This window comes from Macaca fascicularis, chromosome 7, assembly GCF_037993035.2.
Source record: "Macaca fascicularis isolate 582-1 chromosome 7, T2T-MFA8v1.1".
In the NCBI taxonomy this organism is placed as follows: Eukaryota; Metazoa; Chordata; class Mammalia; order Primates; family Cercopithecidae; genus Macaca; species Macaca fascicularis.
This window is the reverse complement of record NC_088381.1, coordinates 43926247-43953723: the sequence shown is the minus strand read 5'-3', so window position 1 is coordinate 43953723 and position 27477 is coordinate 43926247. Positions and strand designations below refer to the sequence as shown.

Genomic DNA, 27477 nt, shown 5'->3' with positions numbered 1-27477 from the left:
CTTGCTGGTTAATGAAAACTCTAGGTTTTGAATTTTTCCTAAGTCATATTTTGCTCAGTTCTTTTCTTTCATAATGGCTACTTTTCCTTTCAGCTGACGTCAGACTCTGCTGCCTCCTATAGTTTTCCTAATTGCCTTCTCTTCTGTCTCAGCATATGCCTTAGCAGTGGAAAAGAAAAATTTCAAGTTTATTTTAGGGGGTGGTCTGGGGTAGAAGGGCGAGGCTAGCGCAGCTTAAAGGAGATGGTTATCCTGATTGTAATGTTTCTTACTAACTCCTCAGTGCATCTCTAACCTACCTCTAGTCAGGAGGGCTGTCACAAATGTGAAAAAAAGTGAGTTGGGAAGAAGGAAATGAATATTTACTAAGGGCCTACTCTGTGCTTACTAAGGGCCTACTCTGTGCCCAGTGTCTGTACTTTCTTTGACATAGTTTCATTTAATTCATTTAAGCTTTTTGAGAAGTGTTCTCATCCCTGTTTGCAGGTAAGGAAATGAGACACAGAGGGGTTAATCTGCCCAAGGCTTTGCAGAGAGCCAGCCCATGCAAATGCAGGCCTGTGGGACCCCAGGTCTGTGCTGTCTCTGCTTTCCATGCTCTTCTCCCTTCTTGTTAGTACTGCCTTCACAAAGGGAAGAAAGAAGAATGTTGGGTCTCCAGAAGAGTGGATTCCATGAAAGACACTCATATCTGGGGTGAGAGGTTATGATGCCTGGCTGTCAAGGCAGTTTCAGTTTATGAGAAAGAATAAAACCAACTTTGCAGTCTGAGAAGAGTGCTGGTTTCCGGAGGGATCATCTTGATTTGAGGTGGCAGCTGTCACTTCCCTCAGGGCATAGAAAATATGATTTAACCACTGGACAGCTTTGCTTCACAAAGAATGTCATGATTGGTTAAGTGCACATTAATACTACTGATATTAAAAGTGTACTTAATTACCCTACTACTAAAGGAGACATAAAAAATCCATAACAGTATCAACGTGTCTAGTTTAGAATGCATTTGTCTTTTTTGGCTGAGGTGGATAGGTGAGGGCATAAGGTAAGGGTTGTGTATGTGCAAGTTTATATATAGATAAAATGTGTGTGTGTAGGAGAACAGATATTTGTGGTGTTTGGGAATTGACCTTGAACTTCATATTGCCTTCTAATTCATGCTAAAAAGAGTATCACCTCTTATTGATTCTTAACCATAGAAAGCTAGCTGCCTCTTTTCTTTCATTTGATTGGTTACCACATTTGTAGTTTCTCTGAGGGAAGGATCATTATTAGGATATACAGGGAAGAGTAGAAAGCTGAATAAAAAGAGGAAGATGTTGGGTTACTGAACTGAAATGTTGCCTTGGAACATGGCTTCCTTCAAAGCTCTTGAATCTTTATTTTCTGTAACTTACCACATGAGATCATAGGGAAAAGAAGTTGACCAAGGATGTGAGAAAGTAAATGGGAGTTACTGGAGAATTGATGGCTTTGTAAAAAGTTTCTCAAATAGGGATAGAGGTTTATACTTGCACTTAACACTGAAGGAAAGGTTTGTTTGCTACTAGAACTGAGTTGGCATCTAACTTCCTTTGTAAAAGCACTACAAATTAACTGTTGTAAGCTGTGAAATGGAGTTTGTAGTAACAGACCTGGCAAGTAAACACCTAGTGTTTGTCTCTTAAAAAGTGATGTATTACAGCTCCACCAGGTGGCTGCCAACAGTGTGAATGAGACAGGCTGGCATCCACCAGGAGGAGGGGAAAGCTGCTCTTGATTTTCTTTGTGCATATCGGAGTCTACAACATAATAATTTAGTGAAGGACAAAGAAGGGAGCCCACTGCAGGTTTTTCTAGGAAGTCTTGCAAAAAACACACACACAAAAAAACAACAAAAAAACCTCAAGATCACTGTGACTCATTGTTGACATATAAATACCTGAATGTCATAGACAGTTTTCTGATGGGTTAATTGTACTGCACATCCGTATATAATTGTGCCCATATTCTGGCTATTATTTTTAGTGTTCCTAAAAGGGCAGAGGATACTTTAGGTCCATAGACTAGTTTTGGCTTGTCACTATTAGAGACTCAAGTGTGATCCAGCTCAGATGCTAAGTATTGTAACATCACGGTGTAGTAAGAAAGAATGTTGGTGAATCGAATCCAGTTTTAGGCTCTGCTCCTATTAGGCAAGTGGCTTCTTTTTTCCTGGGCCTCAGCTTTCTCATCTGTAAAATGAGTGAATTATATTAGCTGATCTCCAGAAACCTTTAGCCATGTGCATAATTTGAATAATTTCATTTTAATTTGGAAAAGAATAAACTTGTTAAGCATTTGAAAATCAAATAGAAAACATGAGGGAAGAAAGCTATATTTAGTGTAGACATTTACATTTTTTAAATTAAACTCTACGTTATGATATTGATCATAAGAATTAGAATGAGACAGTCTTTACTATTCTCTCCCTAGCTCTAATATGGCACAGATGTGATAATGAAGTCCATATGCAGTCTTGAAGGAAGTGTCTGATTAGACATAAAATGTTAAAAAAAAATCTGATAAGTAAATTGAGCTATCAACTTGTTTAGGCAGCACAGAAAATAAAACAAAAGCCAAAGCCCACTAGCTACTGAAACACTGAAATGTGAAATTCATTTTCCCAACTTATTGGTTCCATTCCTATCTAGGTTTGGAGAAAAAAGAAAGAAACAGCTTCTTTCCCCGTGTTAAGTAAATATCTTAATCATTTGCAAATGCAAGTATAAAACTGAAATTGTAAGTGGTCTGAGTAACAAACATTGTTTTGTTCTTTTGTGTTCTAAACATTAATAAAATGAGCCATCATTAATGGATCTAAATATTTTAAATTGCTGTTAGTAATTTTAAATTGCAGTTAGTAATGCCATTTTAATTGATTTTAGATTTCTCATGTTGAGGAACAAAGAAAGCATAACCCCAATTTTTTTATTCCCGTTTTTAACAATACAACCGATTTAGGAAATATTAAGAACTGATTGTAGCAATGACAGGAATATTAGTCCCCCTCTGCCTTTGTACTTTACCCCTTAGCAACAAGTGAATTCATTACTGTATTTTATTATTTGTGCTTCCCTCCTTTTAAAAATACGCAGTTTGCTATTTTTAAAAATTACCCATGGATGGCCAGGCACAGTGGCTCACGCCTGTAATTCTAGCACTTTGGGAGGCCAAGGCGGGCGGATTACGAGGTCAGGAGATCGAGACCATCCTGGCTAACACGGTGAAACCTGTGTTACTAAGTCTGTACTAAAAATACCAAAAACTAGCCAGGCGTGGTGGCGGGTGTCTGTAGTCCCAGCTACTTGGGAGGCTGAGGCAGGAGAATGGCATGAACCTGGGAGGTGGAGGTTGCAGTGAGCCGAGATCACGCCACTGCACTCCAGCCTGGGTGACAGAGTGAGACTCTGTCTCAAAAAAAAAAAAAAAAAAGAATGAAGACTGATTTTATATGTTGGCTCTTTTCACCATTAAAAAATTAGTTTATACTTTTTTTGCTTTTCTCGTTGTTTTAGTTTCTTTCTTTTATGTGCGTATTTATCAGCGTATTGTGGCATGTGTGTTAGCTGTGCCAGTATTCAGCTTTTAGAAACACAGCCACATGTTACTATGCCACCTTCTTGAAGTTTGGAGTGTTAGATTTGAATGCGATGTAGACTTTGATCTAGTTTTTGTTTTTCTGTGAGACATTTACATGAAAACAATGTCTTTGATTTTAATAACTTACCTGTTTATTTCCCACCTGAAATTGTCTTAATGCTCCATAAGGGACGTAGCAGCTGGTTGCGATGGAATTGACTGACACTAAGTAAAAGATAATGACTTCAGGTAGAAATTAAGTAGACAGAACTGCTGATTTCTTAAAGAAATGGGATACACTCAGATTGTCAAATATTGACGTAGACCTTCTGCTAATTTAAGAGTAACAATTCTGGTTCTGGTGAAAAAAATTTTTTAGTTTCATGATATGCTTTATATCAAAGATAAAACCTTAAATTTATTTTAAATTTAAATTTTTTGTTTAAAAAAGGGCTGACCTTTCATTCTTGAGAAGATTAGTTCCTCTTAACCACGTGATGAAACTTTGCTAATAAAAAGAACACATGTGTGTATACACTCTTACACCACACTTTGTACATAATTCCTAGCAGTCTTTTGGACTAAATACTTTCCCCATAACTTTATATTGAGCAGAAATGATGGCATCTTTTCAAATATATGATGTTAGCTCTGGGATTTAAAATTAATTTCTAGTTTTCAGTGTCTTGCTAATTATGAGTTTGAGGCACATTTCATTAATACGTGTTCATCTTAGTATGCATTGATGAGAAGTGTGTGACTGTTTTGCTTTATATTCTTCTGATAAGTCAATTAATGGCAAGTCATTTTACTTCTATAAGCTCATTTTCCACATTTGTATAAAGTGGAGGTTGTGGGTATGGGTGTGAAAGATGGGAGTTTAGGTTAGAACAACTTGTAATTTCTCTTCCAGTTGTAAGTACTGTATAACATAATGGAAGCAAAATGCTTCCATGGCTCCGTGATCATGTCTGTATTCATTTGTTCATCACTGACTTGTCTCTTACTATGGGGATTTCCTATTATATACATGCTGCACGTACATTTCCGAAAGATTTAGTTATAATCTAATCTTTTAGAATCTAAATTTAGTTGTAGTAATTTGTTTGGCTATTACACATTTAAAATTTACCAGAAGTGTCTTGATCAAACAAGAATTTGGGTTGGCTTTCAAAGAATGTGAACAAGGCTGAATATAAATAGAATTCGGGTCATTTATCAGTATCCATTCTCTTATTTCATTAGCTGAATTAATGTCTAAGCATTCAGTCCAAGAAATATATGTAGCTCTTCTATTTTATTAATGGGTTAGCCTTAATCCTATCTTCCTTTTAGTTTGCAATAAGTACAAAGTAGTTACAGATTCCAGAAGCTTGTTATAGTCTACCTCCTATGAAGTACTTAAGCAATACGATAAATACAACTGTCATTCTTTGTCTTCTACTTGCTCTTTTCTGGATATTTGGTTGTATGACTGTTTTTTCCTTTACTACTATCTAATCTAGTTCACAATGATTTTTGTGTTCTTAAAGAGAAAAAGTCAGTGACTTAAATTATATCACCATAACTTTTGTAATCAGATGATCAGAGAAGATAGGATTAAAGCTAATAAATGCAGGGTCCTTTGAAATCCTCACATAAAAGGAAACAGCGAAAGTACCAGCTTTATCTGGTATCTGACTGAGAAAATCAACCAATGTATATTGGTTTTGCACTTTACATGGTAATGTTGTCATTTATTTTTAGATATCCTTGGAACAGAAGATCTTATTGTGGAAGTGACTTCCAATGACGCTGTGAGATTTTATCCCTGGACCATTGATAATAAATACTATTCAGCGGACATCAATTTGTGTGTGGTGCCAAACAAATTTCTTGTGACTGCAGAGATTGCAGAATCTGTCCAAGCATTTGTGGTTTACTTTGACAGCACACAAGTAAGACTTTGTTTTCTATGAAGGCTTGAATAAGAAATTACTGCATGCCTTCTTTTTTTCCCGTTACGTTTTATCTTACTATCTCTTCTCTGGTTTTGTTTGTTTATATTTTTTGTTCCTTCTAGAAATCGGGTCTCGACAGTGTTTCCTCATGGCTTCCACTGGCAGAAGCATGGTTACCTGAGGTGATGATCTTGGTCTGTGATAGAGTGTCTGAAGATGGTAAGGCATGTGGATGGGACACGCATTTGCCATTCCTTGATAAACAGAGTACATCTGTTTCCTTAACTTAGGACATACATCCCATGTGACTTTATTGCTTTATGAAAATATTTTCAGCTATTTTTCTTTGGTATCTTGTAATATTTACTTTTTTTTAAGAATGGATACTTCAGGGTTGAGAAATCATTTTCTTTTTGTTATTTTAGATGCCTTTAGAATAGATGCCTTTAGAATAACATTGACATTAAGGGAAACACATTGAGATTTATGAAGAATATTGCAGGAATAGTCATGTTTTGTTTTCTTCTTACTTATGAAGATTCTTTTGCATATTATTTTAGGTGTAAACCGACAGAAAGCTCAAGAATGGTGCATCAGACATGGCTTCGAATTGGTAGAACTTAGTCCAGAGGAGTTGCCTGAGGAGGATGGTAAGTGTTTATGTGTTAGTAGAAAATATGGCACTTAGATTCAGATATGAGAGATTATTTTAATTCAGGGAAGAAGAATCACAGCAAAATTCAAGAAACTTTTTTCCCCAGCTGTTTCAAGGATTTAAGCAAAATCCATTGATGTAGTCTTATATTTAGTGTGAGAATTCATTTATTTGGTTTTACCACCTGTTTTAGAACTTTTGAAAATGTGTGTTTTTCTTATGGATAAAGGTATAAGGCTGCTTTCTAAAATCTTTGTCATTTTCCCAATTCTTTTTCCTTTCCCCACTGCTGAAGAAGGAGAGTTAGACCTTCATAGTAGTTAAAGTTGATGTTTCTTATTTTGAATTCATAGTAACCTAAGACTGAATTCCCAGGAATCGCAGGGGACATTTCAGATCTATTTGAATGTCTTTTGGACATTTGAAGCCAAAAAACAGACCCCAGACCCCTAATTTAATCCCCCACCTCCACCCCAGGTAGCTCTGCAATCGCTGTCCTCCGCTATTGCTGGACCTTCTATTTCTTCCCCTTTTCTACTCCCCTTCCCCATTTCTTTTCTCATCTTTTCTCCTTTGAAGTACACCTGTTGTGGTATCTACCAGGATAAGAGGGTTTTTGGTTCACCAAAACCTTATAATCTGGTACAAGAGATGAAACTTACAGATAATTGAATTATCAAGTGGAATGTCATAAGTATTATAGAAGAAATAGTGGTGCTGTGGTATTTTAGAGACAGGAGAGCTTATTTTTGTTTAAAAGTGCAGAGAACATGCTGGCATTGTGAACTCTCACGTGTCAGCTGCTCCATGGGGAAGAAGTTAGAAAAGGTCCTGGGCTTGTAGTGAGAGGACTGGTGGAGAGGTGGCATTGTGAATATGCCAGTTGTTCCAAAAGACATCCTGGGCAGGGAAAACCAACGTGAATTAAAGTACATAGATAAGACATAAGCAGTAATTTCATGAAACTTGTATTTTTATTAAGGAATTAAGAAATATTTTTCTATATTCTGGTTTTATTTATAATTTTTCCAAAATACTGTTACCTTTGAGAATAAAACTTGCCAGGGAAGAAGAGAACAAAGCCGAAGTAAAAAGGCTGGTTTTTCTTCTTGCTCATTTTAAAGAGTATTGAAAATTGGCAAATACATCTTTTTCTGTGTTTTTCTAGGTCCCTGAAACTTGTGCCCTGTTTTGTGTATGTGAGCCTGCGTGATTTCTGGCAATAGAATTTTCTCTTTCTCTTGTCCTTGAGAGTCAGTATCTGACTGTTATCATTTTGGAATCTCTGCTCCTTTATACACTGTATTTCTCATAGCCCTTTGTCTGAATAATGTTCTTGTATTCATTCAGATTAATCTTAAAATGGGTTTTTTGATATGTCATCTTTAGGTAACATAATGAAAACCTTCCTAGACTTTTAAAATACAAACTATTCCTAAGCCATATTTCCTCATCTTTTACTTGCATGTATTATTCGAACATGAATATAGGACTTTATGCTAGTTTGTATTAATTTTCCTCTTATGGGTACTAGCTCTTCATTTCAGACCACATTTTTGGTTCCTGGTTATGTCATCTAAAATATTAGTTATTCTTTTGAGAATTAAGTCATTCACAGTTAAGATAAATGTGACTTTTAGATTTTCATCCAAACATTGGTGGTGATAAACTTATCTTGGTAGAGTATTTTCTTTATTTATTTTTATTTCTTTCTTTATTTATTTGACACAGAGTCTCTCTTTGTCGCCCAGAGTGCAGTGGCGCGATCTCAGCTCACTGCAAGCTCTGCTTCCCAGGTTCACACTATTCTCCTGCCTCAGCCTCCCAAGTAACTGGGACTGCGCCCACCACCATGCCCGGGTAATTTTTTTTTTTTTTTTGGTATTTTTAGTAGAGACGGTGTTTCACCATGTTAGCCAGAGGATGGTCTCTATCTCCTGACCTCGTGATCCGCCTGCCTTGGCCTCCCAAAGTGCTGGGGTTACAGGCATGAGCCACCCCGCCTGGCTGAGTATTTTCAATTTAATCACTATATTTTCAATTTAATCACTATATTTCTGTTAGGTTGGTAGGCTGGTATTCTTTAAATGATTCATCAATCCATTAAACAGTTGGTGAGTGCCTGCTGTTTTTCAGGCACTGTGCTAGGCAGTGGGCATATGAACTCAGTAAGACAAGATTCCTGCCCTCAAGGAGTTTCCAGTGTGGGGGAAGGTTACATTAGTAAATCGTCAGTTCCAGTGCATCTTTCCTCTAGGAGAGATGTGCATAGAGTGGTATTGTTTCCACTTTCTGTAAGAATGGTGTAAGTGATTCGCCCTTGATCAAATAGCTAATAAGTGTCACAGCCTGGCTTCAAATTCAGATATTCTGACATGTAACTCTGTGCTCTTCCTGTTAAACCACCCAGGGCTAGGCTGGCCACTAGAGACAGGTTCTGTGTGGATTATGTTCTGTAAACTCAGGAAACTTTCCTTTTTTAACCACATGAAAACTATTTCTCTCATTGTTTTCCAGATGCAGCCTTACAGTCCTCAACATCTGTAGGATCTCCATTTCCTTTGTACACAATCATTCCTATGTTGTAGCTAAGAATACCACCTTTTTGGTACACTATGGGATTACAGCCCCATTATTCTGAGTAGTATCAGTCAAATTCCAGAAGCAGGATAGTACTCATAATAAACTAAGTTATTGTAATGACCCTTTGCCTGTCTCTTAGACTTGTAGTCATTTCACTTCTCACTCAAACTGTCTTTCTCTGATCAAGAAGTTCTTCTATAGATATCAATCATAAATAACACTTATTATTCTTTCGTTTCCAGCGGAGGATAGAGCATTTACATGATTTTATAGCATACTATTAATAAGAGGACTGTTCCTGCCTTAAGGAAACTCATTCTGTCTAGATTGGTATCTCTCGTACTGTGCCAGGAATGTGTGTAATAAGTGGAATCTTACATTTTCAGAATATAAATAGATTCCATTGGTGAGGATAACTTTTTTATATAACTGCCTTATATTGTGTGTTTATTTAATTGCTTTAGTTTCTGGAATATTCTTTTTTTTCCACTTGAAAGTTTTTAGTTTATTAATCATGAAAAAACCACAGCGGCCACAGATAACATCCTTCCAGCACCTTTGCTCCTTCGGCTTTTTGCCAGCACCAACACTGGCCTTTGTAGTCTGCCTAACTTTCTTCATGCTGTTCTTGCATTCCTTTCATTGCTTTCTTGAGGTCTTTTTCTTCTCACACAGGCCATGTCTTGTAAGTCTATGTTTGTGTTCCTTTTCGTTTGCATAATCCAAGGAATCATAAATTATGCCAAAGCCAGTAGTCTTGCCACCACCAAAATGAGTTCTGAATTCAAAGATGACATCTGGTGTGGTCTTGTACATTTTGGCTACTTTTTCCCAAATTTCTGTCTTAGGTAGTGTTGCCTTCCTGGGGTGAAGGACATCAATGACCATTTGTTTTCTCTGAAGTAGTTGGTTGGTCATGAACTTTCCAGTTTGGATAGCTACCATGTCGTTCATGATGGTGGTCAATCCTCAGACAGCTGAGGAGGAAATGAGTTTCTCTAGAGTATTCTTATCAGGAGCTCCAAGCTCTGTATTTGTTTTTTTCCTTGTACAATGTGAACTAACAACTAAATAAACAGGATAACAAAACCACAGTCATTTGAAAATATGGCTTGGGGGATATATACATAACATTTTCTTTTCTTTTTTGAGATGGAGTTTTGCTGTTGTTACCCAGGCTGGAATGGTGCCATCTTGGCTCACCACAACCTCCACCTCCTGGGTTCAAGTGATTCTCCTGCCTCAGCCTCCTGAGTAGCTGGAATTACGGGCATGCGCTACCACACCAGGCTAATTTTGTATTTTTTAGTAGAGACGGGGTTTCTCCATGTTGGTCAGGCTGGTCTCGAACTCCCAACCTCAGGTGATCTGCCTGCCTCGGCCTCCCAAAGTGCTGGGATTACAGGCGTGAGCCACCGTGCCCGGTCATATTTTTGTGAATGTGTATGTATATCTGTATGAGTGTTATGTATAAATATGTCTATTTCCCTCCCTGATTAGATGACTTCCCGGAATCTACAGGAGTAAAGCGAATTGTCCAAGCCCTGAATGCCAATGTGTGGTCCAATGTAGTGATGAAGAATGGTAAGTAACTTGGGACTCAAGTCATTTTTTTCCTCTTATTCCTTGTAAGTTTTAAATTATTCAGATACATGTGGGACCATTAGTACTATATGAAATCTGTAGATTTATTCCAATTTCAATTCCCTGATTGAAGGAAGTGCCAAAGGTAGCATTTCTAGGAATTTTTCATATATGTTTAATAGTTAATTCAGTAAGAATTTAGAGGTTGCCTGTAATACACCAAGCATTGTCTTTGGCTTTGAGAAGTACCTCCAAAATTATAAGACATAGACCCTATTATTAAGGAGCTCCTAGTCCAGCTATGAAATTGAAGCATATACTTTTCAAATGCCAGGTAACTATGCAAAGCAATCTGTGAAGAGTACAGATGACTGATGCAGGCAGTAAAGTGCATAGAATCAGAAATATGGCTGTTGTGTTAGGCTCAAGTATAGAGAGAGAGCTTCAAGGAGAAAGTATGTCCTGACAGTAGTTTTCACAGGAAGGTCAAGATTTGGACTGATGAAAGGGGAGAGTGGCAAGTGGAGAAGGAAGCATGACATAGAGAATAACAGTTGTATGTTCTGACCAGCCTGGGCAACATGGTGAGAGTCTATCTCTATAAAAATTAGCTGGTCATGGTGGTATGTGCCTGTGGTCCCTGCTACCTGGGAAGCTGAGGAGGGGGAATTGCTTGAGCCCAAGAAGTCAAGGCTGCAGTGAGCTGTGGTTATGCCACTGCATACCAGCCTGGGCAACAAAAAAAGTTACGTGTTCTAGGGTCACTAAGAGAGTATCACCTAGCATTTGGAGCTAGCTTAGAGAGAGGCCCAAATGCCAGTCAGGAGAATTTTAGCTTTTTCCTGTAAAAATCGGTGAGTCACTGGAGTTTTTTAAATAAGGGGTTGATGCAAAGAAGGTGGTGTGCAGTGAGGTTTGACAATTGAAGAAAGTGAAGATAGAGTCTGAAGTAAGGGAGACCAGAGCTTTTGCAGCAAGAGTGAGGTGCTGAGGCTGGGGGTAATGTAGTGGCTGTGGCCATGAGGCAGAAGACTGGATCTGAAGTACAATCTGAGGAGGGTAGGCTAGTGCACACTGGCCTCTTATAGTCTGCATTAGTTCCCTAGGGCTATGGTAACAAAGTACCACAAACCATATGACACAGAACAACATGAATGCATTGTCTCATAGTTCCGAAAGCCAGAAATCCAAAATCAGGGTGTTGGCAGGGCCATGGTGCCTCTGAAGGTGCCAGGGAAGGGTCTGTTTCAGGCCTGTCTTCTAGCTTCCGGTAGTTCCTTAGCTTGTGGCAGCAAACTCCAGCCTTCACATGGTGTTTTCCCTAGGTCCCTGTCTGTGTCCACATTTTACAGTCACATCGAAGTAGGGATCTACCTACTACAGTATGACCTCATCTTAATATATCTGTAGTCAACCTGTCCAAATAGGGTCACATTCTGAGATGCTGGAGGTTAGGAATTCAACATACAACTTTGGTGGGGGATACAGTTCAGTCCATAACATAGTCTTTTAGGAATTGCTCCCTGTATAGGGTTTTTCTGTCTTATAGCTCTGGGCTGCCTCAACAAGTATGCTGAGTGAGACACTACAGAAGGGAATGAGAAAAATCATATTTTACAGCCAGGCGATGTGGCTCACATCTGTAATCCCAGCACTTTGGGAGGCCGAGGTAGGCGGATCACAAGGTCAGGAGATCAAGACCATCCTGGCCAACATTGTGATACCCTGTCTCTACTTAAAAAATACAAAAATTAGCTGGGTGTGGTGGCACGTGACTGTAATCCCAACTGCTCTGGAGGCTGAGGCAGGAGAATCACTTGAACCAGGGAGTCAGAGGTGGCAGTGAGCTGAGATTGTGCCACTGCACTCCAGCCTGGCAACAGAGCAAGACTCCATCTCAAAAAAAAAAAAAAAAAAACCACACACACACACACAAAATGAAAAAATCGTATTTTACAGTGAGCTTACCCCATCTTCCCTGATAAAGGTCAAGTAGAAGACCAGTTTTATAGAAATAGAATATTTCACTTCAGTTTTTGGTAGACCCTTGAGTGTTAAGTGAGATTGGCGCCCTTTAGCTTTCCTGAGGTCTGATCTAACCCTTGTCATCATTAGAGAAGTTCCTTCTGGCATAATAAGGTATTCCTTCCTCTCCTTTTCTTCCCCTCTCCATCCTCCTTCCTCCTTTTTTCTTTCTAGGAGGAATCTTATTATGTCTGTTACATTGAATTGCAAGGGTGCTAGATTCTATTTTATTGATGTAGCAGTCTAGATAGATCTAGAAAGAATAAGGAGTTTTTTGGTTTTTTTTTTTTTCCTCCTCCAACTTTTTTTTTTTTTTTTTTTTTTTTTTTTAAGACAGAGTCTTGCGCTGTTGCCCAGGCTGGAGTGCAGTGGTGCGATATTGGCTCACTGCAACCTCTGCCTCCCAGGTTCAAGCAATTCTCCTGCCTCAGCCTCCTGAGTAGCCAGGATTACAGGTGCATACCACCACTCCCAGCTAATTTTTGTATTTTTAGTAGAGACAGGGGTGTTTCACCATGTTGGTCAGGCTGGTCTCGAACTCCTGGACCGCGCGATCTGCCCGCCTTGGCCTCCAAAGTTCTGGGATTACAGACGTGAACCACCCCACCTGGCCTCTCCAACCTTTATTTTAGGTTCAAGGAGCACATGTGCAGATTTGTTACGTGGGTAAATTGTGTGTTGCTGGGGTTTGGTGTGCAAATGATTTTGTCACCCAGGTCACAGGTAGTGAGCATAGTACCTGATAGGTAGTTTTTCAAACCTCACCCTCCTCCTACTATCTCCCCTCAAGTAGGCCCCAGTGTCTGTTGGGCCTCTTTTTATCTCCATGTGTATTCAATGTTTAGCTCCCACTTGTAAGCGGGAACATGTAGTATTTGGTTTTTTGTTGTTGTTGCTGTTTTTACTTCACTTAGGATTATGGCCTCCAGCTGTGTCCATGTTGCTGCAAAGGATATGACTTTCTTCGTTTTTATGCCTGTGTAGTAGTCCGTGGTGTATGTGTACCACACTTTTTAATACAGTCCACCGTTGATGGGCATCTACATTGATTCTATGTCTTTGCTATTGTGAATAGTGTTGTGATGAACATACACATTCATGTGTCTTTTTGGTAGAATGATTAACATTCCTTTGGGTGTATACTCAGTAAGGGGATCGCTGAGTTGAATGGTAATTCTATTTTAAGTTCTTTGAGAAGTCTCCAAACTACTTTCCACAGTGCCTGAACTAATTTACAGTCCCACCAGCAGTGTATAAGTACTTCCCTTTCCTCTGCAACCTCACCAACATCTGTTATTTTCTCACCTTTTAATCATAGCCAGAATAAGGAGTTTTTCATTTATGTGATTATCTCTCTGTTACCAGAACAAATTCAAATTAAGACTTGGTCCTTCTCATTCATCTATTCAGCAAATCCTTGTTGAGCATTTACCATAGGAAGGCTATAAAAATAGGATTTGGAACATAAACTGGATCAATTTAGAATAAAATTATATTCAGTGGTGCTTGTTATATTTATGAGAACTATTTTCACAAAATCTTCTTTGGCTTTATTCACTTTTTGAAAAATCTGTGTCCCAAGTTCGTACATTAAAGAACTATTGCCTTGTAATGTACAGTTATGGCTATAAATTGAGAAGCTGGACTAAATAGGCTTTATTACTTTGGAAGTATGGTCAAAGGTGTTTCCTGAAAAAATGCCATTTTACTTGTTTTAGACACTAAACAATATTCTTAAAAGAACTGCAAAGCAAGGAGGTACATTGTGGATTTTTCATGGTTCTTTGCCCTGAGGTTTCCTCGCTTTCTTTTTTTTTCTTTAGAGTACTGGTACACTAGTTTCCTGTTAACCAAAAAACAACATACTGCCATTAATTAGCTTAACTTCATTTTAAGAGGATCGTGGTGTAAGTGGTATGAAGATACAATGAATGACATTTTGATGCAACCCAGGTCTTAGGAAGTATGAAGGACATCCTTTTAGAGCCCTGCATCTTACTTTAGAAACAAAGCTCTCTGGATATATGATGGGTCATATTACTCTTCCAGGGTAACTACCGCCTATGCTGTTTATAGAGCCTGCTTTGCTGGCGATCTGTCTGCGTGCCCAGTGAACTGTGCCTTCCTCAGCCTGCTTTTCTTGAATGTCCAGGTGTTGTCTGCCAGCAGGTGCTCAGACTGGTTTATTTGTTTTAGGGGTCTCTGTTTTTCCTACTCTTTTTTTCTCTTTTATTTTCTCCCCTTTTCTCTTTTTAAAATTGTGGTTAAATATACATAAGATTTACCATTTAAAATATGCATTTCAGTGGCAATAAGTGCATTCACATTGTTGTACAACTATTGCCACCAACAATTTTTAAATCAAAAAGTTTTTTTAATTAAAAAGTTTGTTGACAAAGTAAAAAAACATAATAGAGGTACTGATTACCTTTTTCAAGAGATTCATAATGACCAACTTTTGTTGTTTTGGTTAGAAAAATTACTATAATCACAATTGATTCTTTGGGATTATTACATTGGAAAATTATATCATGCCAGTTGATTATTTGGGATTATGTATTGTCTAGTTAGTATTTATTGAGCAGTAATAGAACATTTAGGTTATGTCATGCCACTAATTTTGTACAGTTGCAGAAAACTTGTTTGAAACTCTTTTAAAAATATTTAAATATGCTCAATTTGAAAAAACAATTCCACTTCTTGTAAGGATTATGAACATCTAGCTGTTGCAACAAATGGCTCTGAAAACACACAAATCTAACTCAGGTTTTATTTCTTTGCAGTTTCTTGGACATTTGACATTCAAAGGTCTAATATTTTATCTGAAAATCTAGTTAATTAAAAATGTAAGAGATGAATTGCATTCCTTCCTGCCCTCCCCCCAGATAAAGTGGATGTGTTTTCTATATGGGAATTCATGATTTAATGAGGGATTATTATAAGTCTGAACAACTTACTTGGTTATAGAATATCTTCATAACTTTTTTCCTATCTTCTTAAAAGTTAGTAATACACAAGCAACCAAAGGAAAAATAGATAAATTGGACTTCATTAAAATTAAAAATGTTCATACTTCAAAGGACACTGTCAGGAAAGTGAAGGATAAAAGATAACCCTCAAAATGAGGGACAATATTTGTAAAACATGTATCTTATAAGGATCAGCAGAATGTATCTAGAATATATAAAGAACTCTTACAACTTAGTAATAAAAAGACAACTAATCCAGTATAAAAATGGTTAAGAATTTGGATAGGCAAGAAGATACACAAACGGCCAGTGAGAACATGAAAAGATGCTTAACGTTGGCTGGGCATGGTGGCTCACGCCCGAAATCCCAGCACTTTGGGAGGTCGAGGCAGGAGGATTGTTTGAGGTCAGGCATTGAAAACTAACCTGGGCAACATAGTGAGAACTTTGTCTCTACAAAAAAAATTTAAAAATCAGCCAGCCATGGCGGCATGCACCTGTAGTCCCAGCTACTGGAGAGGCTGAGGCAGGAAGGATCACTTGAGCCTAGAGTTCAGTGCTGTGGTGATCTAAGATTGTGCCACTGTACTCCAGCCTGGGCAACAGAGACCCCAATCCAGTATTGAAAAAGAAAAGAAAGAAAAGATGATTAACATCATTAGTCACCAGGAAAATGCACATCACAACAATGAAATACCACTTCATACTAGGATGGCTAGGGTCAGAAAGATAATAACAAATGTTGGTGAGGATGTAGAGAAATCAGAATCCTTGTACACTGATGGTGGCAATATAAAATGGTGCTGCAGCCACTTTAGAGAGTTTAGTAATTGCTCAAATAGTTAAACATAGGCCGGGTGCGGTGGCTCACGCCTCTAATCCCAGCACTCTGGGAGGCCGAAGCGGGTGGATCACAAAGTCAGGAGATAGAGACCATCCTGGCTAACACGGTGAAACCCCGTCTCTACTAAAAAATACAAAAAATTAGCCAGGCGTGGTGGCGGGCACCTGTAGTCCCAGCTGCTTGGGAGGCTGAGGCAGGAGAATGGCGTGAACCCAGGAGGCGGAACTTGCAGTGAGCCGAGATCGCGCCACCCCACGCCAGCCTGGGCGACAGAGCGAGACTCCGTCTCAAAAAAAAAAAAAAGTTAAACATAGATTTACCATATGACCCAACAGTTCCACTCCTGGCTGTATACACAAGAGAACTGGAAACATGGGCACACAAAACAGTGTGTATAAGTGTTCATAGCAGTATTATTCATAATTGCCAAAAAGTGAGAAAAACTGCTGAAAACAAAATGTGATGTATCCATACAATGGACTATTATTCAGTCCTAAAAATGAAGCATGCTACAATGTGGATGATCTTCAAAAATGTTATGCTAAGTGAAAAAAGCCTGACATGAAAGGCTACATGCTGTAGGATTTCATTCATATGAAATATCCGGAATAGTTAAATGCGTAAAGATAGAAAGTAGATTAGTGGTTCCCAGGGGCTGGGAGGAGAGGTTGCTCATGGGTATGGCATTTCTTTCTGGGGTGATGAAAATGTTCTGGAATTAAATGGTGGTGATGGTTGCACAACTTTGTGAGTATACTAAAAACCACTGAATCATACATTTTTAAAAGGCTGGATTTTATGATATGTAAATTAAATCTCAATAAAAAGAAAGAAAAGGAGGAAGGAAATGATACCACCAATGATGATAATAGTAATAGTAGAAAAGGTGGTGGTGGTGATGATGGAAAAGGGAGAAGTGGCAGTGATACTAATAGCACCTGATGGTATATGTGCAAAATCTCATTTAGTCCTCACAAAAGCCACATGAGTTAGGCTCAGTGAAGCCAAGTAATTTCCCCAAGGTCATATAGCTCATCAGTTCTCAAACTTGTTTGCACATTGGAATCACCTGGGAACTTTAGTGACCTAGGAAGCTTTTGAAACCTATGCTACCTGAGCCTCACCCAAGGGAGGGGCAGCTACAGTGTTTTTTAAGTGCCTCCGGGATTCAAATATACAGCCATGGTTGAGAACCACTGACATAAATGATAGTCTTCTAGTTCTAACCTGTAAGAGTCTGTGCTTAATCCATGGGAATAAATTCATCATTTTGAAAGCCACGTTAGCCCCTTGCCTGACCTGCTTTCTCTAATTCCTAAATTATGTAGTATTGAAAAGTGACTTTTGGCCAGGCGCGGTGGCGCACGCCTGTAATCCCAGCACTTTGGGAGGCCAGGGTGGGCAGATCAGTTGAGGCCAGGGGTTCGAGACCAGTCTGGCCAACATGGTGAAACCTCATCTCTACAAAAAATACAAAAGTTAGCTAGGTGTGGTGGTGCACGCCTGTAATCCCAGCTACTTGGGAGGCTGAAGCACAACAATCACTTCAACTCAGAAGGCAGAGGCTGCAGTGAACTGAGATTGTACCACTGCACTCCAGCCTGGGCGACAGAGTGAGACTCTGCTCAAAAAAAAAAAAAAAGAGAGAAAAAGAAAAGGAAAAGTGACTTTTCAAGTCAGAGAAAGAAGACAGGACTATGTTTAATATGGAGTCACCTATAGGGAAAGGTGAAAATAGTGGACATTCCTTCTCGTACTTCCTGTATGTTTGTTTCTAGTGTGGTTTAGTATCATGCAGAGGTCAGCAGTGCTGTGACAGTCCTTCTTGAGATCTGAAGGAAATAATACAGCTTTTATAAGTAGCTAATTGTCTGGGAGCATAATTTAGGTGCTGAGTGTATCTGGGCCATTTGAGTTTTCTTCTGCTGGCCTCAGATCTCTCTAGTCCATATTTAAGCTCCAGTTTCAAGTGTTGATTAATTCATACAAATAATATTTCTTGAGTACTTGCCCTGTGCAAAGTATTGGTCTGTTTGGGATATATCAGTGAACAAATTAAACAAAAATGTCTGTGCTTAGGAGCTTTCATTCTGGTGGGAGGCTATAGTCAATAAACAATACAAGCAATTAGTATGTTATATAGTATATTAGGAGATGATAAGTGATATGGGAAAATAATAAAGCAGAGTTAGAGACATTGAGATTGCTGTGTAGATTGCAATGTTAAATAAGGTGGTTCGAGGTAGGTCTTCTTGACATTTGAGCAAGGAGATAAGGTGTTTCACCATGTGGATATCTGGGAGAAAAACATACCAGGGACAGGGAACAGCTATAGCAAAGGCCCTAAGGTGAGAGCACACCTGGTGTGTTTGAAGGATATATTAGGACGCTTGCTGGCTGAGCAGGAGAGGTCAGAGAGGTAACAAATGGCTAGATTATTTGGGGCTTCGAAGGCCATCATAATAACTTTGACATTTACTCAGAGTAAACTAGGGGACTGTTGCAGGGTATTGAGTGGGAAAGTGATATGATCTGACAAGGTCTAAAAAGATCACTCTGGCTGCTCTGTGGAGAGTAGATGATGAGGGTGAAGAGCAACCAAGATCTCTTAGGGGCCTATTATAATATTCCAAATAAGATAGAGTGATGGCTAAGATTGGGGCTGGGACAATGAAAGCAGTAAGAAAAGGCTGAATTCCAGATATATTGTGAGATAGAGCCAGCATGGTTTCCTGCTGGTTTAGATATGGGATACGAGAGAAAGAGAGTAGTCAAGGAAGACAACAGGATTTGGGCCTGAACACTTAAAAGATTAGTTGTCGTCAACTGAAATGAGGCAGCTATAAGATGAAGCAAACAGGGTCACATATCAGTAGTTCAGTTTTGGACATGTTGAATTTGACATGGCTACTGAGACCTCCAAGTGGCTGCTAGACCTCCAAGTGGAGATATCAAGTAGCCAGTTTGCGAGATGTGTGGAGTTTGGGGAGAAAGGCATTTAAAACCTTGAGCCTTGATGAGATCACCAAGGGAGTGAATGCAGTACTTAAAGAAGACCAAGGACTCAGCCCAGGGACATTGCAACATCAAGAGACAGGGAGAAGAGAAGGCACCAGTAAAGGGGACTGAGGAAGAAAGGTCAATGAGGTAGAAAAACCAGGAGAGTGGAGTCTTATTCTGGAAGCAAAAGTGAAGAGTGTTTCAAGATGGAAGCAGTGGTCGCCTATGCCAAATGCTGCTAATAGGTCAAGTAGGATGAGAATAGAGAGCTGACCCTTGGATTTAGCATTAGTGACCTTGAAGAGCAGTTTCGGTGAAATAGGTTGAAAGAGAAAAATTGAAGATAGTGACTATAAAAACTCTTGAAAATTTTGCAGGAAAGGGGAGCAAGGAAATAAGTGAGAGCTGGAGAGAAAAATGTGGTTGAGATTTTTATTGTTTGAGATGAGAACAAGAGCAGCATGTTCATAAGCTGATGGAAAAGATCCAATAGAGGGTGAAAAATGGATGAAGTAGGAAAGAGAAGGGAGACTTACCGGAGTGATGTCCTTGAGTAGGTAGAAGGGATGGGCTCTAGTGTACAAGTAGAGGGACTGGCTTTGCACAGGAGGAGGAAAGTAAACCTAGAAAGACATGGGAAAGGGGGTGTGTGGATGCAAATGGGGCTCAGTGGGGAGATGTGGCATGAGAATCTGTGGAAGTTTCTTCTGATTGCTTCAGTTTTCTCAGTGAAGTAGGAGGCCAGGATATCACTTGAGAGGGCAGAAGGGAGGAAGTAGCATTAGCATTTGAGGAGAGAGGAGAAAATGTGAAGTAGTCATTTGGGAGAGAGAGAGTAAATGAACCTATAGGGATGTGATGTATGATTTGCCAGGCAGCATTAAGGGACCCAACTTGAAATTTGGTGTCATAAAACTAAAGTCAAGTCAGGCAGCCTGTGGGGGTGTGTGTGTGTGTGTGTGTGTGTGTGTGTGTGTGTGTGTGTGTATGTACATGTGCATGTAGTAATCAGTTCTGCTTTTGCTAAGCAAATGTTATCACAGCAAGAGAGAGGCAAGGGATTCAGTAGTATATATAAGAGATTAATTATAATAATCATGGAATTTAAGCTAAAAAGGGGAGAGTGGAAATCAATTGGAGTGGGTCAGTAAAAAGACAGTAGTTTTGAGTCCTGGTGCAGTGGAAGGATAATTGGGTTAAGGTACTACAGGGAGAGAGAGGGACTTGGAAAAACAGGTGATGCATGAAGTTGAAATTATGGAGGGGTTGTAGTTATTGGTAATAATAAGGTCTGGGTATGACCTTGGGAGTACATGGCTGCAGTAGTGTAGAGGACAACATCCATGAAATGGAGGAATTCAATAAACTGAGACTCAGATAGGTTGAATGGTTGTCTATATATTGAACTTGCTAAAAATTAAGACATTTGCCTTCAAATAGTTTGTGTGAGAGTATCAGTAGGCTCCTATATTCAGAGATTTTGACAATGATTTAATCCAGTGATTCTCAACTGAGACCCAGTGGGGGTATGGAAATACATATCACATGCTTTACAAGCCCTCTGAAGATGTTGATTGCCTGGCTCCCGTTGAGAATCACTTAACTATTAAGCGCTATTACTAAGTGGTTGATAGATGTGCCCTCAACTGCATTGGGTAGAAACTGTTAGGAACTTTTGAGCTAGTCTGTTCATCCAGTACAGGAATGGCTTCTATAGCATCCTTGCCAGGATCATACACCCTTTTTGGCTGAACGCTTTAAATAACAGCACCTTGTGAAGCAGTCTAGAAGCAATTAATTGCATAGAGAACTCCAAGAACTGTTTTGTTCATTCTTAGCAGATAGAATATATTTTTATGCTGGTAGCTTAAGCACTTAAACAAGGAAAGGATCTATATTTTACTTTGTGTCATAATGCTGAGAGCAGTGGTGAAAATTTTATCTGTCGGTGTATTTCCCCTTGCTTCTACCTTTTTACTAGCTTTCATTTTGATGACTCTCTTTCCTAGTCTCCCTAGTAGGAGGTGAAGAAAGTTCCAGCAGAATTGGAAAAGATTTAGCTCAGGGAGACTGAAATGACCAAGGGGATGGGAACAATGGAAATTGTCTAATATAATAAATAAGTGTGGACAAACCAGGGCTGAGAAGAGATTTAATTGGAATCTGTATTACAGGGTATGTATAAGGCAGATATGGACCTGATTTCCCAAATTTCAGATTGCTGTAACTGAGAGACATTCCCTAAATCTTAAAATGAAGGCCTTACTGAACATAGCAGGCAGTAATCTATGGAGTACTTCATATTAAGAGATGATCTAGGCAAAAAGTAGATATGATTCAATAAGCCTACAGTGAATTCTCATTAATGACAATTGTACCTAATTCAAATTGAAAAGTACTTGGCCTAAACTTTTGAGTCTGTTATTTTGAAAAGCAATCATATTTTTCTTCCCAGTATTTATCTATGCAGTATTTTTACTAGGTCCTCTACTAGTTAGGTTCACCCAGATTACATGTTCTTGTGTTTTATGAAACTTAATAAGGAGCATTGTTTTGTTTGGCATGATAGTGCATGTCAGTTAGCCTGATGAAAACATTTAGAACATACAGTCTCCATGCATGCATCTGGTATGGCTTCTTCCTTTTACAGGTGGGGAAAAACAGGACCCAAAGAGGAGGGGTAACATGCTCATATTCACACAGTGAGTTTGTAGCCAACGTGAGACCACATGACAGGTCTCCTGATTAAGAGTGTTACATGTTTTTCCATGACAGTATGTTGGTTTATATTACTGGGCATTTGAAGAAATGAGCACAGAGTAGTTCAATAATTTACCTTAAGTTGCGTGGGAAATCATTGGCCAAGCCAGATGAGTTCATTGGCTACAAAACTCCCCTTAGCCTAGGTGCTCTCTGACATGAGTAAGATTTTAATGAGACTGGGTGGAAATGATGATGATAGCTGAGATTGTGGGCTTTTTGGCTTATTTCTTTTAAATATATCCTTTTAAATAATTTAGGCCATCTGGAATGATGGAGATGCTTTATCCCACAGTCTTTGCACTTAATCCAAAGTACAGCTAAGGATAGTTAATTTAATACTCATGCATTCCTTATAAATGAAAGATAGTTTATATTTATTTTTAATTATTTTACTTGGAGTCACAACAGGTTATTATTCTTTTCGGTTTGAATTATAATTCTTATTTGTACATAGTAGGTGCTGTTAATGGCTTTTTGTTACTTAATATGAGATTTAAGGGCAAACAGGTTAAATTACAGTACTATAGTTATAGGCTAATTATTATTCTAGAAAGAGATTTGTAAATTTTCCTGATAGACATAACTTCCCTTTCTTTTCTTTTCTTTTCTTTTCTTTTCTTTTCTTTTCTTTTCTTTTCTTTCCTTTCCTTTTCTTTTCTTTTCTTTTCTTTCTCTCTCTCTCTCTCTCTCTCTCTCTCTCTCTCTCTTTCTATCATTACACTTTAAGTTCTGGGGTACATGTGCACAACATGCAGTTTTGTTACATATGTATACATGTGCCATGTTGGTGTGCTGCACCCATTAACTCGTCATTTACATTAGGTATATCTCCTAATGCTATCCCTCCCCGCTACCCCCACCACACGACAGGCCCCAGTGTGTGATGTTCTCCTTCCTGTGTCCAAGTGTTCTCATTATCAATTCCCACCTATGAGTGAGAACATGCGGTGTTTGGTTTTCTGTCCTTGCGATAGTTTGCTGAGAACGATGGTTTCCAGCTTCATCCATGTCCCTATAAAGGACACGAACTCATCCTTTTTTATGGCTGCATAGTATTCCATAGTGTGTATGTGCCACATTTTCTTAATCCATTCTATCATTGATGGGCATTTGGTTGGTTCCAAGTCTTTGCTATTGTGAATAGTGCCGCAATAAACATACATGTGCATGTGTCTTTATAGCAGCATGATTTATAATCCTTTGGGTATATCCCCAGTAATGGGATGGCTGGGTCAAATGGTATTTCTAGTTCTAGATCCTTGAGGAATCGCCACACTGTCTTCCACAATGGTTGAACTAGTTTACAGTCCCACCAACAGTGTCAAAGTGTTCCTGTTTCTCCACATCCTCTCCAGCACCTGTTGTTTCCTGACTTTTTAATGATCGCCATTCTAACTGGTGTGAGATGGTATCTCATCGTGGTTTTGATTTGCATTTCTCTGATGGCGAGTGATGATGAGCATTTCTTCATGTGGATAGACATAGCTTCTAATATTAACTCAGAACTTAGTTTTATATTCTTGGCTCCACCAGTGTCTTGTTTCATTAAGCCAAAGCATGCATTTTAAAAATTTTTTATTTTTTATTTTAGAATCAGGGGTACATGTACAGGAATTCTAATTATTCCATTGCCCAATAGGTAGTGTTTCAGTCCTTGCCTCACTCCCTCCCACTTTGAAGTCTCAGTGTTTACTGTTCCCATCTTTTTGTCCATGTGCACTCAGTATTTAGCTCCCACTTGTGAGAACATATAGTGTTTGGTTTTCTGCTCCGGCCTTCATTCACTTAGGATAATGGCCTCCAGCTGCACCCATGCTGCTGTAAAGGATATGATTTTGTTCTCTTTTATGGCTATGTAGTATTCCATGTTGTACATGTACCACATTTTCTTTGTCTAATCCACCGTTGATAGGTACCTGGATTGATTCCCCATCTTTGCTGTTGTGAATGGTGCAAAGCATGCATAAGAAACAGGGGCATTATTGCTCCAAAGGGGTGAACATTAATTCTTGAGGGGCAAAAAATCTTTACTCTTTTTATGTATAAGGGACAAATAAATGTGCAACACATAAACACATATACAGTATATCTGTGGTATTAATATTTCAGTGGGAGGGTGTGTCAAAATTAGGGGGAAAATGTCTTAAAAGGCTCCTAGTGAGGCGGCCATACTGAAAACGGTTGAGAAACACTGAGCTGAAGGATCTGCTTGCATGTGCTAAGCTCTACCCTAGAGGAAATTCCCAGATACCATTGGATTCATTGTGACGGTCAAACTTTTAGGGAAGTCAGAGTTTCCGCTGTGTGTTAAAGGTACGACTTCTCATGGGCCAGGAATTGAAGTGGTTAGGACTGCCTTTACATTTGGGTGGCGCTTTTTAGATATCTACAGTCATAGAAATTTTCATTGTCTATACCGTCTTTTCTTAAAATTCCTTAACCTCAAAGTTTGGCTGTCGCTCAAGGAAAGGGATGTAGATAAAATCTCAGCTGCTTAGTCGAGTTACCCACAGTCATATCAGGGTCTGGTTTGTGGCTGTGGAAATCAACCATTTGGACCTGTCATTTATAATTTGGTAATGTCCCTTTATTGTCATCATGAAAGGAGAAACTGTGGGTCAGTGCTTTTTGCCAAATGTGACAAGTTTTTCAAAGTTGTTTGCTCCTGCCACACCCCCGCTATGGTCTCCAGTGAGATGTCTTCTCTTTCAATTTGTCTGGTACATCAAATAACCTCATTGCAAACCTAGATGATCTAGGCATCATACTCAGTACTGTGTCTTAAATTGAGAGGCACCTGGTAAGTAAGAGTTTTTTTTTTGTTTTGTTTTTTTGTTTTTGTTTTTTTTGAGACGGAGTCTCGCTTTGTCGCCCAGGCTGGAGTGCAGTGGCACCATCTTGGCTCACTGCAAGCTCCACCTCCTGGGTTCATGCCATTCTCCTGCCTCAGCCTCCGAGTAGCTGGGACTACAGGCACGCACTACCATGCCCGGCTAATTTTTTGTATGTTTAGTAGAGACGGGGTTTCACCATGTTGGCCAGGATGGTCTCGATATCCTGACCTCGTGATCCGCCAGCCTCGGCCTCCCAAAGTGCTGGGATTACAGGCGTGAGCCACCACGCCCGGCAAGAGTTGGTTTTAAGGGCAAGGAAAAGAAGATGGTAAGTAGATGCCTGATGAGTTGTTTTTTGTTTGTTTGTTTGTTTTAGACTAGGTTGTCAATGTTTCACATGAGAGGGTAGTATTATGTACAGTGACCTTGTTTAAAGTGTCAGTTTAATGTTACCACTAAGACCCTGCCCCAGCTTTATCACCTGAGCACTAACAAGTGCTGTGTGGAGTTTAGTCCATGCTGGTAACTCTTGAGTATTCAGTGGGTCTTTTAACAATTACCACCATGGAGGAGACAGCAAGGAAGAGAAATGCTGTGATCTTTTACTGTTTCTAATCAGTGAAAGAGGGATTAGATTAAACAAATGTTACAGAGTTGTGACTTTGATTCCCCATTGGTAAGCAGTAATTGTAGAGACTGGATTTCAAAAGCTCTGAGAGTTTACTTTCAATCTATCTATTATAGTTTAATCCCCAGTAATGCAGGTGGAGGAGAATTAGTGGAATTTTAATAGTAGAAACAACAATTCTTTCTGTCGTAGTTTTCTGTTTTCCCATTATAAATGGAAAGAATTGATCATTTATTAACGTGTATCCCCCTGAATTTACTTGTAACAAGATTCCATGGCAGAAATCCCAGATTCCAATTCAAGGAATCATTTGCAGCTGCTGTACAGAGCAGTGGTTAAGAAATGTGTACCTGCTGGGCATGGTGGCTCACGTCTGTAATCTCAGCACTTTGGGAGGCCAAGGCAGGTGGATCACGAGGTCAGGAGTTTGAGACCAGCCTGGCCAACATGGTGAAACCCCATCTCTACTAAAAATACAAAAATCAGCTGGGTGTGGTGGCGTACACCTGTAGTCTCAGCTACTCAGGAGGCTGAGGCAGGAGAATCGCTTGAACCCAGGAGGTGGAGGTTGCAGTGAGCTGAGATTGTGCCACTGCACTCCAGCCTGGTGACAGAGTGAGACGCCATCTCAAAAAAATAAAAAAAGAAATGTGTACCTAAACACAAGGTCTATCTGTGGTACCTGGGCTGTTCTCCTGAGAAAGAAGATGGCTAATGCCTTAAATAAAATTGTTTTTCTAAAGTAAATGATGATTAAATACAAATTTGACTCTAATGTTACAGAAAATAAAACAATATAAAATCAGTTAGAGGAGAATGGTTAATGAAGACAGTTCTAGTCAGGTCTGTCTTTACCCGTGAAAGACATTACTCTTGGACAACGGCTTCATGTCTCGACCCGTTTCCTAACCTCTAGGATGGTAGAACTCTAGGATAATGTAGAATTATATTAATTTTACTTTCTATGAAATTGAGTTCCTTGATTCAGACTTAGTTGCTTCTCTTTTTAACCCAGCACCTAATATTGTGGAGCCAAAAAAATGGATACTCTCTGACTGTTGTCTAAATGTGAATGTTGTGGTCAAAAATTAAATAAGTATGTGTTGATTTCTATGTGTGTATGTGGGTGTGTGTGTGTATAGAAGGCATAATTTGATGGAGGAGATTGTCTTGTAAGAGAAAAAGGGGAAGAGAAAATAAAAAATAAGAAGGAATAAGTGTATGAGTAAAATGGTGAGACTTTGTTTTAAAAGTGTACCCTTAAAATTAACTGTAAGCAAATGAATCATAGGAAATCTCTTCAAGTTAGTTACCCTGGAGGCCCTGCTCTTCTGCTGCCATCTTGCAAAAACATTTTTAGTACTTTCGTTGGAATTATTTTTAGACCTGGGTATGAACCACTTAAGTCATCTTTATTTTTTTTTTTCATGGTAAAGTCTTGTACTGGTTCTGAATGATTTTTGACTTGATTCTGAACATTCCTTTTAGGATTTTCAAGAGTGTGCTTCAAGTTCTGGAGATAGGACTTTACAATGGAACTCTTATTGGAATCAGAATAAAGCTTACCTTTACAACTCTGGAGAGGATAGTACTCAGTCTGATGTTTAGTTCAGTTTATTAAGATTTGTGTGTATGTGTGCATAGGAAAAAAAAAAACAAAACAACTAGGAAGACATATTACCAGAGTATTAATTGGTATCTTTGGTGATTTAATTTTATTCTTTTTTTTTTTTCCCCAAGACGGAGTCTTGCTCTGTCGCACAGGCTGGAGTGCAGTGGCATGATCTCAGCTCACTGCAACCTCCGTCTCCTGGGTTCAAGCAATTCTCCTGCCTCAGCCTCCCCTGTAGCTGGGACTACAGGCACACGCCACCATGCCCAGCTAATTTTTGTATTTTTAATAGAGACAGGGTTTTACCACGTTGGCCAGGCTGGTCTTGAGCTCTTGGCCTCATGATCCTCCCGCCTCAGCCTCCCAAAGTGCTGGGATTACAGGTGTGAGCCACTGCACCCAGCCTAATTTTCTTCTTCGTACTTTTCTCTTTTTTCCAAATT

General features: G+C 39.1%; 1 protein-coding gene and 1 pseudogene across 7 annotated transcripts in view; one reads left to right on the top strand and one right to left on the bottom strand.

Moving 5' to 3' along the window:
- The window catches only part of AAGAB (alpha and gamma adaptin binding protein), a 60767-nt gene that overhangs the window by 17766 nt on the left and 15524 nt on the right, over positions 1 to 27477 (top strand). For all 7 annotated transcript variants that reach the window (XM_045395623.3, XM_045395622.3, XM_073996114.1 and 4 more), the window contains exons 2-5: positions 5344 to 5534; positions 5660 to 5756; positions 6098 to 6187; positions 10276 to 10359. In XM_045395623.3, the coding sequence (XP_045251558.1) occupies positions 5344 to 5534; positions 5660 to 5756; positions 6098 to 6187; positions 10276 to 10359 (462 nt within the window). The remainder of the gene's footprint in view (positions 1 to 5343; positions 5535 to 5659; positions 5757 to 6097; positions 6188 to 10275; positions 10360 to 27477) is intronic.
- Positions 9299 to 9729, bottom strand: LOC123574444 (small ribosomal subunit protein eS24 pseudogene; annotated as a pseudogene).